Source organism: Melanerpes formicivorus, unplaced genomic scaffold (genome assembly GCF_026170545.1).
Source record: "Melanerpes formicivorus ecotype bairdi unplaced genomic scaffold, bMelFor1.0.p_v2 SCAF_3, whole genome shotgun sequence".
Classification (NCBI taxonomy): Eukaryota; Metazoa; Chordata; class Aves; order Piciformes; family Picidae; genus Melanerpes; species Melanerpes formicivorus.
Window position 1 is genome coordinate 19,133,321 of NW_027142355.1, and position 16,408 is coordinate 19,149,728.

Consider the following 16,408-nt stretch of genomic DNA (forward strand, 5'->3'; position numbering starts at 1 on the left):
AGGGTAAAATCATTTACTTTATGTGAGGAGTGGTGGAGTCCCCATCTACAGAGCTATTTAAGAGTCATGTAGATGTAGTGTTCAGGGATATAGCTTAGTTGAGGACTTGTCAGTGTTAGGCTAATGATTTGACTCGATGATCTTAAAGGTCTTTTCCAATCCAGGCAATTCTCTGATTCTGTGATAATTTTGGTAGGAAAATATATCCATGTACTTGAGAAAAATGAAAGAAAGGGATCAAATGCTAAGGTAAATACAGTATGTTTATCTATGAGGGTCCGCCAATCTTCACAAACCATTTAGTGTAACATAAACATTTTGGGGCATGTGCAAGTGCATCCTATAGCCTGTGCATCTCCTTCTGTATGGCCACTACCTTACTGAGTCATCACTTCGAATCAAGATTAACTTCTGCAGTTACAGTATCCACAGGGAATATGAAGCTTCAAGGATTCAGTATGCAAACTACTGCCAAACCACCCATCTCATCCTCACAGGGCTCCCAGCAGGTTTGTGTAGGGCAGTGTAAAGGTAAATCAATTTTACAACAACATTATCCACTTTAATCTGGTGAGAACCTGAACTACAGCCAACTGCAATCATCTCAGGAACCAGTGTGGCCCATTTCATTGCATTTCCTCTCCCGTAGCAGAGTCCCACAGCAGTATCCTGCCCACTCTGCTACACCAATTACACTTTTTTAAAGCACAGAAAAGGACATCATCAGTCTTTAAAAGTCAGATGAATATACACAGGGGGAAAAAAAGGCATCTTTATGAAAACCCACAAAAGGCAGTAAGAAATGAGCACCAAGCTGATATAATATGTAAATATTTTTAAAGAACACCAACCGATGTATTGTTTTCAACATTGCACCTAAAGGAAAATCTTCAGTGTACTGTAAGTAAAAGGCTTAAATTCAATATAGGGAATCATAGAATGGTTGGGGTTGGAAGGGACCTCCAAAGGTAACCTGGTACAACTCCCCTGCAGTGAGCCAGGACATCCTCCATTAGATTAGGTTCTTCAGAGCCCTGTCAAGCCTAACCTTCAATATTTCCAGGGATGGAGCCACAGCCATCTCCTGGGCAACTTGTTCCACTGTTCCACCACCCTCATGGTAAAAAAACTTGTTCCTAACATCTAAATCTCCTCTAATTTCAAACCATTGCCTGTCATCCTATCACTACAGACTTTTGTAAACAGTCCCTCTGCAGCATTCTTGCAGTCCCCTTTCATGTACTGGAAGGTCACTATGAGGTCTTCTCACAGCCTTCTCTTCTCCAGGCTGAACAACCCCAGCTCCCTCAGCCTGCCCTTGTAAGAAAGGTGTTTCAGCCTGCTGATCATTTTCTGCACCTGGTCCATTAAGTCCATGTCCTTCCTGTGTTAAGGGCTCCAGAGCTGGACACAGTACTCCAGGTGAAGTCTTACCTAAACAAAGTGGCAGAATCACCTGTCTTGATCCGCTGGCCACACTTCTTTTGATGCAGCCCAGGATGCAATTGGCATTCTGGGCTGCAAGTGTACGCTATTGACTCATGTCTTGCCTCTCATCCACCAGAACTCCCAACATTTCAGTTATGCCAGAGTACTGACCCTGCCATGCGCAGAATTCCCTGACCTTAATCCAGCACAGTATTTAAGCATGAATTTCATCCTAAATAAGACATTGGTTTTCAAACTTCAGTGGAATTATTCATGTACTTAAAACCAGACACACACGTGTGAGTTTTGCAAAGCTTCCACTCATGCCTTTCAGCTCTTGGTTATCAGTTTCTATTAGGTGTGTGAATTTGTCTTACAGCACTAGGCAGCAGAAAAATATTAGAAAAGGAACAATAGTGTTATAAGAGGGAAGTCTAGGTGATGTTCACTCATCTCAACTCATATAATTTTTCTGCCCTGTCACCTCCTCTACAATTTCCTAGCAAATGTATTTGCTCTACATTTCCTTTTCTCTCTTGAGAGATGTTATTATATGGAAAACTATCAGCTAGCTATTTGGCTTTCAGAGGGCAAGATAAGGATACAACTATGGCAAGCCCATCCCTCATTTCCTCATCACTATTGACCCAAGTCTGTGTGCTCTTGACTTGTTCATCACTTATACCATGAGTCTGGCTCACTTCTGAGCTCAGCTTTTCCCTTTCAGCCTCTGACTTTGTCAAAGGCTGAGGTTTAGGTACAGATGGGAAGAGATATAATAAAATAAGCTTTCAATGTCAAAGGCATTACCCCAATTCTACCCCAATACAAAGTCTCCAGCATATATACCAACATACATAGTCCCCAAAAGAAGAGGGATAATAGCTATGGGTATTAGCAATTTCTGCTGAAATGATTTGTAGGATAACTTCAACTCACATAATTGCCTTGAGACAGCATTTTAACCAAAGTGGTCACATTGACAGAAAATGTGTTTCTAGCTAGGACTTTCATTGTTACACTTCTACACAGTACTACAAAGTAAGGGTTCTGATAATGACAAAAAGGTGTGGTTCTTCCACTGACTCTAATTAATCCTTGAGGGGAAGTGAAAATACAAATATTTTAATCAACAGAGCTGCTTTTACTTATTTGAAGGTGATGACCAGACCAGATTCTGTTTTTTACAAATATCAGTTTCACTCAAGAGCCTTCTGTGGGGGGGGCCAGGAGGAAAAGAAAAAAGAAAATGAAAAAAAAAAAAAAAAAGAAGAAAAAACAAAACAAAACAGAACAAACCACCTTGGAAAACCAAAATCTACCAGACTACAGAAAGACTGTGAACTGTTTCCTTCTCCCACCAGTTGTTTTTCCGAGTATGCTTTGCTGCCAATATCATGCAGTATTTTATTTGTTTGCTGACCAGATGGCTGAATATTTGCAAACAAGGAAGAAACAAAAAAGGCAATTCATAGCAAAGAAGAGATTTTTTCACAATTTTTAGCTGAATTTTCATCGATACTCAGCTTTGGGAATATTCCTTGGTTTTATGATGATTCCCTCCTTAAGAAAGAAAAAATATGTAAAAATGAGACTCGGTGGCACCTGTAACATCAGAGAGAGGTCATGTTTGGGAGGTTTAGCTCAGGAACTTCTGTCTGACTTTCAACCACTTGTCTCAGGGTAGGACCATGCCCTTTGTGAGTGTTTAACTGTATTGTGTATCTGAAATAGACCTGCCGATTGAACGAAGCAAGATCTTAAATCACAGCCTGAAAGAAAAAAATATGTAACTGTATAATCTGACAAGGAAGTCTCATCCGGTATTGTCCTCTTGGGTTGCCTCCAAGCTGACAGAGTCCATTTCCACTTCAAGAATAACTAATAAATAAAACCAAGAACAAGCAGCCCAAGGCACCCTGAGCTAAATAAATGATGGAGAAAACACATCTTAGATTTAACTCAGCCCTCAGCTGCATTCAGCTCCTAGACTCTTCTCTACTCATGCTGCTAACCCCAGTCAAAATGATCTCCAGTGGCACAGTCTAGCCAAGCCCTGCTCAGTGCACAGTTCCTCTGAAGTTCAGATTCACCCAAAGTGCTAAGACAGCTTTTTAGGCAGATATAAATTTGAATTTATCAGTATTTCTAGAATCAAGGCTGGGTTGAAGTATGAGCTGGGGGTGTGACACCAGTAGGCAGAGTTTTGGATGCAGCAACTCAACTCTTTAAGAAGCAGGCTAATGTGTTATATCAGCAGCTATACCAGTCAAATCAAGTGACTCATCAACCCACATATTGGGAGGAAAGGCAGGACAAGAAAGAGGTCAGAGTTTTGCTCAGGCACAGTTCCCAGGCTGTCCCTTACTACTTATTTGAGGCCAAGAGATATGATCCAGTCTACAACATGAAGAAATGCACTCACAGATGGCTTTCCTGCCCAGGTAATGCAGGCAGCCTGTAAACACCCACCTTCTTGCCCGGGGAAAGTAAATCCAGATACAAGGTCCAGCCCATCTGACAAACAGTTGCAATAAATTACAAGTTGATCATTGCACGCAAGCTTACGTGTTAGGTTTAATACCACATATAGCACAGACAAAACCTTACACTGACATGAGCCTGGTGTTAATTATTCCCTGGAGAGGAAGGGATCTGCTGTGCGATAATGCACCTTTGGTGCAAAACAATAAAACTCTTTACTTACAAATAGTTCTCCAGAACTAAGAACTAAGGCTGTGCTCCTGCTGCATTCCCATTTTATTTCAGCAATTCAGAAGCAAAGATTTAGGTCCCTTCACCATAGTAATTTGGTCATTGTAGAGACCTAGCTCCACCACTGCCATGTCCCAGCTATATCAACACATCTTCACCCCCACAGCTTACACAGCACTACAGAGCAACCTCATAGCTTGTGTAACAGCTCATATAATTTAGTTCAGTGGACATTAATTCAAATGATGGGCCTAGATTCACTTTATTTTACTTTAGATAGCTAAAAATTAAACATCTACCTGATATAAGACACAGTCCCTCTGCAGTCTGGCTAAACTACCACAGTTGCTCTATTACCTGAAGACCCCTCCCCAGACGGGAAGGGGATGGGGAAAAAGAAAGGAGATCTATTGGTTGAAATGAAAACAGATTCAATGAAACAGCAAAACTAATATTAACACTAATGCCAATATAATGCTGATGGCCTGCAGCCCATGGATGGCCTATGATTCTGTCCTAGCAAAATGAGGACATCAGTGGGGAAAAAAGTGGGCACAGTCAGCAGAAAAATCACTTCACCACCATTTCAGGATGTGAAAAATTAATCTCAAAGGGTGATTGTCTCTGTCTTGACAACTGGACTTTTAGGTCAGACTAGGTGACTAACTTACATAGTTATAAGAGATTTAAGTAAGTTCTTTTCATGGTATAAAATGCTTATCCTGTTCAGTTCTCAGCCACTTCCACAACACCAGGACCTCAGGCTTGGACTATGTATAGATGACTGGAGCATGTTTTCTGCTCACATTCTTTTTCTGCTGTCCTGAAGAACTACGAGGGTGCTATGTGCCCTCCTAACATAGTAGGTCTTTAAGTAACTGTACCCAGTTATAGTCATCCCATGCCAAAACTGTTTCCACTCATCTTTACTGTGTAACTCGAGGACTGCTGTGGGAGTTCATTCACAGCTTATTCTGCAATGTCCCATCCTGTGCCAGCTTTCATTGTCAAGTCCATGCCAGGGAGCATGCCAACACATTTTGGGGTGATCTTGACAAAGAACCAGAGTTCTTTGGGGCTGTTATGGCCAGCTGGCTAGAAACTCCTATGAAAGCAGAGTAATGCCCCAGTAATTTACTTCTACTTCCAGAATGTATCATGCTCAATAAGGTGTCACTGGGTCTCCCCGCCCATCTGCAGTGTAAATGATAACGCTGAATAATAGCAAAGATTGTTAAATTGAACTTTCAGTAACTCACATAAAGCCTCCCAAAACCTTGAGTCAGGCCTCATTGCTTACACCCCATCAAATTCATACATCTTATTTCAGTGCCACAGGGCCTTAAAACACTATGCAATTTAGCTCCAGTTCATTTAACTTCCCAGATTTTAGCTTTTCAAGGTTCACATTTTTCAACTCTTCTCTGCAGTACTGAGGACCTGACTTTTCTTTCCCTCCCTTTTCCAATGAAGGCCACAACTCCTGAACAACCACATAATGAGGCTTTAAGGAAATATTTTCCTTTGTTTAGCAAAGCAGTTCCACAGGTCAGCATTGCATTGGGCAGTGCTGCAAATTCTTATTATTTTTATTTTTTTTTTTTTTCATTTAAAAGATGGAAATAAGTGATGGCTCTTCAGAGAAGTCCACAAACATTTAAGTAGGGTTGGCTTTAAGTTCAGCGAAAAATTCTGCAGAAAAAAAGACAGAGGAATTGATTCATTTTTACGTGATGGCTCTTTGTAACTAGGGTGAATGGGAATCTGATCGTCAATCACAGCTATTTCAGCAGGAGTGCAGAGCTCAGTGCTGAACTATTTGTTATAGTTGGTCTGTGCATCCCTAAAAGGATGCCTTGACACGAACAGGACATGTTACTTTGGTGCAGGATTGATCCCATATGTCTCACCACAAAGAGGATAACAAAGGGTGCAGTGGGTTTCCAGCCAAAAAAAAAGATAATTCAGAGCTCTGGTGAATCCTATATTCAGCAATCAAAACCAGGCATTAATTGAAAGAGTCACCCTGTCTGGTCTTCTGGAAGAAGAGAGAGTTGGCTGGGATTCAGCTGTTACTTGAGCAGCTGTAGAGGAGACAGCCATTAACTTACTAACCAGAACACTTGACATTCATCATAAGTCAAGACAAGCTGCTCATCAGCAGGTCTGCAGGGCATGTGATTGCCAAGAAAGGTGCAGCATGAAAAGCAGAATCATTTCTCCACTCCAGTTCTACTGAGTAGCACCACCCCCCGCCCCACAGCATCCCTGAGATGCACATCCACTCATATTCCCTCCATGCAAGCATAAATCATGCTGCAAAGGAGAGTGGGTAAGGCCCCTGTTTCTTTCCTTTCAAGAGAAGTTTTATTTTATTTTATTTTATTTAGGTTGGATGAAATAAGACCAAACAAAATAGAGAAGAAATGTCTTCGAAAAATCTTTCCTTTTCTTCATTTGCTTTAAGAAACCACCGAGTTGGAGATAAATAGCAGCTAACCAGACACAAGCAGCATTTGATCGGCACTGCTGACCTACCAGCAGGAGGGAGCCATGGATATAAAAGCCTGGGAAAAAAATCAGAAGTCATCCACTTCTGACGTATATCTCTCAAAAGACATGGCACCACCCCTATGTGTGTACAAAATGGCTGGTCTGTGTGAAGATCTTCTTCTGAGAAACTTCAGAGACTGGAGTAGAACACCAGAAGGATTTCATGGGCCACAAGGAACGCTACAGGAAATTAACGCTTTAGGAGTCAGCAGCTGAGGTCTAAATCTCCTTTACCATTGAGATTGCTGCTAAAATTCATCACCTCGGTGCACTTTCGTTTTCTGGGACAGTATGATCCATTTAGACACTGATTTCTCTGCTATTAAATGTATACTGTACCTTACCCAGCCAGCGGCAACTACGTTAATTGGATCTTCACATTTTGCACTCACCATCACTTCTTCCTCTAGCTTTGTCAACTGATGCATTTCAATTTTCTGACCATATTCAATTACATCAAAAATACCTCTAAACATGTTCAGGTCAGTTCCAGCCTCATAGAGGAAGTTCACCCTTTCCCCAAAGCAGGGTTTTTTCATCAAACTGGATTATGAGATTAACATTAGTAACCCACATTGGTAATTACTGTATAGGAAACAGCTCTTCTGCCTGTCTACCCCGGTGATTAGAAAAGGGTCAGTGTCGTGAACTGTCTCACCTTGTTTACATGAATCTCTTCTCCTGATGCTCCTGTACTCAGTTACATCCTTTCAACCAATCCCAGGCACCCTGAGCCATGTTCCTATGGGTTGTCCCTGAGAAATATTTGCACCTCTACTATGGAACAAAATCCAAACAAATGAAAATTGAGCTTCCCAGCATTTTAACCATGAAGTCATATGATTCCTGTAATTTTTTGCAGGTACTTGCCAATTATCTTCAAGGATCACCCTAAACCATCTCTGTTATGTGTTATATTTCTTGACCATAAAGCACAAACAGGTAAGAGAGTTTAATGTCATATCAGCAAGGGAAATAAGGATGAGTGATTTGCCCTCTTTGTAGCAGTAAAAATTCTTTGTCAAAGATTTTTTTCTACTTGAGAATAGCCCATCATCTGAATTTTTCTGTTGGTTTTGGGTGGTGTTTTTTTGGGGGGGAGGGGGAGGAGAGAGTTAATTGTGTTTGGTTTTGGTTTTGTTTGTTTGTTTGTTTTGTCATTGAAAAGATATCCTACAGCCAGCAAATAATTTTCCTTGCAGAAATGGCAGCTACATCTCTGAAGCCAGTGCACAGACCTCCACAACAGACAGCAACAATCCAGTTCTTTCACACCCTTTACACACACACCCCTCCTCTCATTTTCTTCTTCCTACATTGGGAAATACAATTCCTTTGCCACTATGTCAGTGTAAATCCAGGTTAGCTCTATCCAATCACAATTTTGTGTTCTAGAAATAAAAGGAGAGCAGCCTGCTGTTTGGGAGGTCCCAACCTCTCCTGCAATTGTTCTAGCCCTCCAGAGACCAGTCATCTTTGCAACTCACACAGGTAAACACCCATTTCTATATTTTCTTTTTTTTTCTTTTTTCTTGGCAGGTTAGTTTTCAGCCCAATCAGCATTTACTCTGACTCAGCACACAGTGCCAGGATCATCAGCACCACTACAGGGGAGCCAGCCAGCAGCTCAGCTGCACATGTGATCTTATATCATCTTAAATCAGTTGTATGCCCATGTCCCAAGAGCACAGCATTTACTGCCTGGCACAATTTATAAAAGTGAGTATCACAATGCTTGTGAAACAAGTTCATTACTAGATCTGCCTCAGGTTTTGTAACTGAAATAATTTGGTTTGTTGGTTGGTTGGATATTTTTAATTTATTTATTTTTTTTAAGGGGGGTTTAACTAATCCTCTTATTCAGGCTAAAACTAAAACATAGCCAAGGGAGAGCAGGAGGAACTCTTACATCTCTTTTCCAAGTAGGTGTAAGAGTTAGGAAAGACACTGCCATGCTGGTATTACCAGCAGAGGACCTTCACAACAGCAGCCCCTAGAAAGACCTTGGCAGTGCCTGGGAGGCACATGGGACCTGTTCCCTGACTTGTTCCCAAAAACTGTTTCTTTCCTATCTCAAGCATGGGGAGCTCAAGGCTGCTTTCTTGTTACCAGTCTTTATCCGCTATCCACTTTTCTTTATTTTTTTTCTACTTAACTGGTAGTTATGATTTTTTTCAGCAGGCATTGATAGCGACTTACACAGATGACATAGGGGAAGTCTGATGGCATCTCCCCATTTCCCACAGAGCAAGCCCTGCAAGTCCAAATAATACTTGGCTCTGCCCCATGGTTGATGCAGTCAGTGGAAGCCCTGCCAATGTCTTCACTGAGCACAGGGTCAGACTGAAGGCAAGGATTTCCCTTCCAGCAACTCCAGCATTTCTGACCCTGGTCATCAGCCAGCACAAAGCAGTGAGCAACACTGCTAAAGCCTTCCCAGCCAATACCCAGTAGAAATTGTGGTCGGGAGGAGGCAGCTACCAACCCAAATCACTGTTTACCACCCATGTCAGCACCCAGCTCACTGATGGTCCCCACCAATAGCACAAATGGATGTGTCAGGAGTCCCAGCAGAGTTCTTCTCCTCACTTTCCCTCTATAAAGCTACACAAAGGAAGGAACAAAAAAGGGAGGAAATGAAAATAAATTCATAGGCCTTTTTAGATTACAAATATTCAACCTGAATGATCAGGTGGTGTTTGACGTCAGTAGAAATACAACGTGTTGGCTTAATGTCTACTACTCTTTTGAGTTTATGGTCTGTTATAGCAATTTCCACCATGCCTAATTTTCTTACGCTTGAATCATTACAACCAAAGCTTATTATCCATTTTTTATACTAGCATCTGTCTTCATTCTCAGGTTTCAAATTCTCACACCTCACCCATTTCTTCTCTTTTTCTCTGTGCTTCCTCTACCAGCTCCACCTTGGTCTGCCTGTGTGCGGTGGTGGTGATGTTTTCTGCTTCTGTATCTGAACTTCAGCATCTGTCTTCTCACCTTTTGTGCACCTGTTTCCACTCCATCAACTTTACTGTCAGCAGTTTTACAGCATGGCTTTTTTCTCTTCTTTCCTCATCTTTATGACCATCCATCACAGTGGCAAATGAAAGCTGTACATCTCTCTTTTCACCTCAGAGAGTAAAGTCTGCATAGCAAGAGATGATAAAAATCTTTCCATAGCCTGTCCTGTTGCCTATGAACTGGTTATAAATTAAGATCTTTCAGAGCAGTTACAAATCAGGGAATACAACACCGGATCATCCCAGCAGCCAATGTAGATAGCTCCTGCTTTGTTGCCAAAATAACCAGTGCAGATGCTTCAAAGAAAGGGACAAGGCTACCAATAAGGACAGCAAGGGAGATCACTTTGAAGAATTTCTTCCTCAAATGTTTAGCAATGAGCTAATTCCTTCAGAGGTTTTAAGGCTAACAGAGACTAAATGAATCCCAAAGACTCAGAAGTCCCAGAGGTTGTTTACAGTTTCATGAAAATTAAAAAAAACTATTACCTTTTAAGAGTGTAACATGTAATCTTTCAAGTGCACAGAGAGGCTTTTTACTTAGACCTTTCTCTAAAGAATTGAATCTCATTAATTTTCTCTACCCCATGAATTAATGCATATTCTTCTTTCTCTTCCTGTTATTCCTTTCTTATTTAGACAGCGTCACTGTCTGCTGTGATCACTGTGTGCTTATTAACCAGTTAAAGATCAAACACAACATTTGCAGTTCCCAAGTACTAATGGTAAGATAAAACCCCACTCTTTATTCTTTCTTTTTTTTTTTTTTCAATCATCCACCCAACTTATTTCACCATGAGCACATGGGCTGTCTCTGCAGAGCCATCCACAAGGATCCCAACTCTTTTTCCAATCAGGTACAGTTCATTTACAAGGGAAGAATATTTCAGATACTCGTATTTTCTGGCAGACATCCCTGTTATTCTTGCTACATATATTTGGTGACAGGTATGCTGATTTTTATCTAGCTTTGTTACATAACATCCTTCCAAGAATGTCATGTATCTTCTCTCCATCCTTTACACAGAAAGACAGAACTTCACCTTGCTTCTCCAGCTGCTTAGCTTAGTACGTGGTATCCTGATTTAATGTACTAACATACTTAAATATTTCCCAATTAACTCAGATACATCCTATTTTTCAACTCTTTTCTCATCATGAAAATTAACATTATTTCACTGCATTTAATTCACTGTACTTGACCGAGTTTCAAGTTCATGATTCCCCTCCCTTCCTGAGGCTTCCTGGAAGGCTTAATCTTGCAAATAAGTCTACAATTTTATTTTTTTTCATTGTCCAAATATATTTCTTCTATCTTTTTTGTCTTCTCCAAAAGTATTCCAACAGACTAGTACAAAAGTACTTTCCCTCATAGAAGGAACTTGTCATTTCTATTCACTTAGTCACCTTACAACTCTGTATTTGCTTTACCTGCCTACTGAAATATGAGGCAAACCATCCAATACCACAGAATCACATTTATTGTCTGTATCAAAAACAGATGTGTTTGCTCTCAGTCTGCATGGTAACTGAGAATCACACAGGGTATGTGAAAGAAAACATTTTTGCCAGAAGCTTAGATACTCCCCATCTCTCTTCACAAATAATTTGGCTGAATGAGAAGTAAGAGAAGAGTCACTGGGTTATTTTTTATTTATTTTTTTTATGGTTGCAAAAGCAGCAGAGAAAAATGACTAATGAAATGAATAAAAGATCCACTTAGGCTGAGTATCATTTAAAGCATCCTAAATGAAATATCTGTTCAGATTTGGGTGAATCTCTAAGGGGAAACCAAAGAAGAATCATTCAGTTGGAAAGTTCAGGAAAAGCACTAAACAGCAGAAAACAGTATGTAGCAAAGATGCTCTTTGCAGTGGCAGAGGGATGTCTCCTAATGAATATATCCTAATTTCCATCACAGCAGCTGAATGTGCATTTAATAGCGAAAACTTCACTTGAAGACATAATTTATGCAGCACATGAAACATTTGCATTAGTATCCTGTTCATCATTGGCATAAGTAGAAAGAGTTCACCAAGCAGTTACTCTTCTACCACTGTCTTCATTTGAGTTACCAAGTCACCAGGAGTGCAGGATACAGCAGTTAGTCTCCCCCGCTTCTGCACCCCAGAGATACCCCAGTCATCCAAGCCAAGCCTCCCTGTGTCTCCTGGAGATGTACCGAATGCACCTCCAAACTAGATGCTAGCATTATGGAGCTCAGGGAAAGCTCATGACTGAATGGGCATTGCAGCCATGCTGTTATGCCAGAAGCTCATGGCTGTATCAGTTTACTCCAAAAACTCCTACGGACATTCATCAAAGATTCTTGTCCATTTGGTTTGCAGTACAAACACACCTATCCTAACTCTAGTGTGCTGAACTACTAAAGTCTGTAATGAAAGAAACCAGTGACAAAAAGGTTTCTGGAAAGTGACATTGATGTACATTATTATTTTTACTATCAATGTAATCAGAGCACCATGGAGCCTCAGGCACAGCCAGAGATCCCACTGCTCCAAATGCTGTCTGTACCAGAGCAGAAATCTCACAAACTGGCAGATATCCATATTTCTCATAACTGTGAGGAGAGAGAAAAACAAGCTGTCAAGGAAGTGGGGAGGGGAATGCAGCTAAAGGAAGGATCCCGCATAGATTCAAAAGGAACCACCTGATAGGGCATTAAGTCTCCTGCTTCTCAAGCCTTTAGGGTGTAAAACGACAAGACCTTCACCAAAACTTCAAAGGACTGCAATACCCTCTGACAGGCTGTGCTTTCTCATTGAATGACTCCATCCCTGCCTGAGGCTGCCCAAACCAGAGTCAGTCACAACAGGGGCTGTTGTGATGTTAATGGCAATACATCCAGATCACCCCAATTAGGCTGAACTTGGGCAAATGGCAAAGTTTTGAGACCAACACATAATAACCAGGGTTTAGCCATGTTTTACATAAACTATTAACTTTTGTTCTTCCCTTTTGCAAATGAGCTGATCTGCTATCCTGGTACTTTGGAAGCTTTTTTTTTTTTTTTTCCCTTCCATCCAGACATGTCTGTAATTATATTTCCTGGGACATGAGATTGCATCAGCTGCACCTACATTCCATCACAAATAACATACAGCTTTTTAACCATACAAGTGAGGGATGTCTCTGCCTAGAGTAAAAGAACATTAGCCATCCTTCTGAGATGAAAGCAAAAGCAGTCAGGTCCAGATCCAAAGGGTCACAGAAGTGGAGCTCGGGAAAGACCCAGATACAGAATGCTCAAAATACCAGCTCTAGGCCTTTGGTATCTCTGCTCAGATTCAGCTGTCACTTTTAACCATCTTCAAAGGTTAATTTTTTTCAAGTGAAGACTTTAGGGTGAGACCAGCTCTAGAAGGGCCTGTTTCCCTTCACTAACTGAAAAGGGAAACAGGCAAATCAAAGCAGATGGCTACATAAATCCTCCACTCTGAGGCTGGCCAATGATAGGAGAAACATGCCCAAAACAGCCACCGATTTGGATATCCCACATGCCCCTCTGCTGCAAGATTTCCACACTAAACTAGGGCTGAGCTCTTTCACTGAGGATCCGCTACTTGGAAGACAAAAAGATTCCAAAAAGAGGGAATATTCCCCAGGTCAGGGATGCCCTCTTTCACCACAGGGAGGAGACATGAGCTTCTGCACCCCCAGCTCAGGAGGTTCCACACTGCAATAGTCCCCACGCATGGATCAGGATCCTTTGCCAGCCAGATTATCTGACATGGCTGCAGTCTCCCGCCCCTAGTCTAGTCTGAGGATATACAAATTATTTATTGCTAAACAGTGCAACTGCAGTAAGAGAGGTGAGGAAGCGGTGTGCCCAGAGCATCCTCAGAGGGGTAGCAGAATGCTACCAACCCTCTTAGAGGGTTGGTACACAGAGCACTGCCCCAGGCCCCCAAGACCTGTTTGGGAACGTGGTACATAGCCTCCTCACCATTATACCTAGATTTAAAACACAGAAAAGACCGACCTGCTCTTTAAAGGTAGCAGAAAGGATCTCCTATCATGTAAGAGTGAGGATGGAAACGCTGAAGCAGAGGCTCAAACTTGGTCATCTCTAGAAGGGCTCCTTCTAGATCACCCAGTGCTGGGTATCCGTACCCCACAGCCTCCGCTCCTGCACCCTGCACAGCCCTGCAGAGCGGTCCCTGCTCCGAAGACACCGAGTCCCCTCCGTGTCGGGTTTTAATAGTAGGAAACGAGGCAGAAAGTTTCTCTCCCCACGTCACACGCTCGGCTCATCTTAGGACACCTCGGGCTGACACAAGGGGGTCGGGACAGTTCCGCCCACCCCCCCTCCTTAACTCTGCCTTTTGCACTGATTTCACGTGAGTAATTAGAAAAGCTGAGAAGCCACCCGAGTCCTCCTCGTCCGTTCTATTTCCACGCACCGGAGAAAGAAGCAACAAGCGGGGGGAAGGGGGGAAGGGGGGAAGGGGGGCGGCGCAGGTACGGAGGCTGCTCCATGCGTGCTACAGTGGGGCTCGGCCGCCCCGCAAAGCCCCTGGCAGCACTGCGGCGAAGGGTAGTTCTCTGCAGGTCTGACCCCTCTTATCTTCCCACGGACAGCCCTAGGAAAACAGCAAGAACCAGCAACACCACCCTCTCGGGATGCTACGCTCCACCCCAGCCGGTGCATCCCTCGCTCCTAGCCCTACGGATGAGGAAATCCCCAGAGGAGCAGGAAAATCTCACCTCTTCGCAGGGAGGAAGCTGCAGGGCGGCCGCCTGCCAGCCCAGAAGCCAGTAGCACACCCAGGCACTGCCCGGGTACCCGCGCTTCGCTATGGCCCGCCGCATCCTCGTCTTCATCCTCCGCCGCGAAGCGCCCGGGCACCCTTTCCTCGGGGTGGCAAGGGGAGAATCACCGCCCCCTGCTCCTGCCGGAGACCTCCCTGCCCCAGCCGCGGCCGGAGGGTCGGGCTGCCCCTGGCCCTGCGCCCCGCTGGCAGCTGGGCATAACCCCGGGGCTGGCACGGACAGCAGCGGCCCCGCTCCCGGCAGCCGGCACCCGGCACCGCCAAAGCCGGGAGGAGGGGCCAGGAGGAGGAGGGGGAGGAGGACGAGGACGAGGAGGAGGAGGGTGGAGGAAGGCAGGCAGGCACGCAGCGCAGGCGCATGCTGTCGAGGCTCATCCAGTCCCAGTGTGGCAAGCGGGAGCCTGAAAGCACCCTCCTAGTTGCATCTCCCCAGCCCCGAAAGATCTGTGGTAGAAGCGACACCGGCGGGGTGAAAACCCCGGCAGGCAGCGCCCGGCAGCCCCGGCCCTGCCAGGGGAGCACGACAGCACGCTCCGGATGCACCACTTTGGCCCCAAAAGGTTCTGGGGTGGGAGTGGTGAAACCTCCCCCAGGCCTGGCCCTCCCGTGGTGTGCTGGCCTGCAGCCCTTCACTAGTTTGCTGCCACCGGCGCTCCCCGTACTTGTGCCGACAGCGCCAGGCGATGCGGGGTGCTTGCATCCATCACCCCCTTCTCTGATCCTAAGGATGTCCCTGTCCCTCTTTAAGGTGACATCCAGCCCAGTGGGATGTGCGGTGGGCCACTCTCCTCACAACCCGAGCTCGACAGAGACCTTCCTCAGTAGAACAGGAAAGCAGCTTACTCGTACCCTGATCAAAATTATTAACCCCAGAATCATGGAAACCTCTCATTCAATGGTTGCCTTTCCGTTTGGATTTTTAATCCTCTTCCCCAGCAATGTCCAGCTCCTCATTCCTAACGAAATGCTTTACTGCCTCAGGCACTGACAGTTCTCTGCCTCCCTGGCATCTCTGCCAAACCTGCTCACTTGCGCTGCTCGTCTTGTTTCTTCCCTTCTCTCGGCCTCCTCTTATCTAACCCTGCACAGTCACAGTGCTCCTCATCTCTAGCACAGTGTGTTCCTGCCCCTACTGATCCACCTTTTCCCACTTCAATACACAGCACCTTTTTTTCTTTTTTTTAACTTCTGACTTGTCCAGTGACTTTTTTTCTCTTTCAATTCATTGCAATTCCTTCTTGTCATGATCCAGGTTTGAGTCAGCCTTTATTCACCTCTTGAAAAGAGGAGTCTGAGGGTCAGATCTTTGTCTGCATCACGTCACTTCTCTCACCATCTGTAGCTGGTATCATCACTGCAACTGTATGCTAACACAAAAATTATTTTGTATGCTGTTTTATGTCATTTGAGAGCCTTATGGAAGCAATCTGCAGGGAGCCCTGTCACACTCTGCTACCAGAGATGAGTTTGAAATTTCCCTTCGTTCTCACACCAAGCCTTGCTCTGCTTTTAGCTGTATCTGGAGGAAAGAAAATGGGTTACCAGTTCTTCCACTGACAGTCCCCATCCCTCACCAGGGTGTCAAATGAAGCAGCTTGTGTAAACTGTTATACCCAAAAAAATTCTAATTATCTTTCCAGAAAAGTGGAGAACAGGATAGACATCATTATGTGGCTTTATGTTTTCTGCTCCTGGACTACATAGATCCTAAAGTCAGGTCCCAAAGAACCACTGCTCACCTAAACTTTGGGATAAAATCCAATGTTTGAGGAACACTAATTTCAGCTGGAGCAGTGGCTCTTTTTACATTTGCTGAAATAAAATACACAAAGCTGCAGGCATTCCTAGATATGCAGCAAGGGACTCACCCTGAAAAGGCATAGGAAAAAATTATAT

The 16,408-nt window shown here is 43.7% G+C and overlaps 1 protein-coding gene across 2 annotated transcripts in view; it reads right to left on the reverse strand.

Moving 5' to 3' along the window:
* ELAPOR2 (endosome-lysosome associated apoptosis and autophagy regulator family member 2) overlaps positions 1 to 14,760 on the reverse strand; it is a 109,367-nt gene extending 94,607 nt beyond the window's left edge. For both annotated transcript variants that reach the window (XM_068167951.1, XM_068167944.1), the window contains exon 1: positions 14,448 to 14,760. In XM_068167951.1, the coding sequence (XP_068024052.1) occupies positions 14,448 to 14,564 (117 nt within the window). In that variant the 5' untranslated portion in view covers positions 14,565 to 14,760. The remainder of the gene's footprint in view (positions 1 to 14,447) is intronic.
* Between the last annotated feature and the right edge of the window lie 1,648 nt (positions 14,761 to 16,408).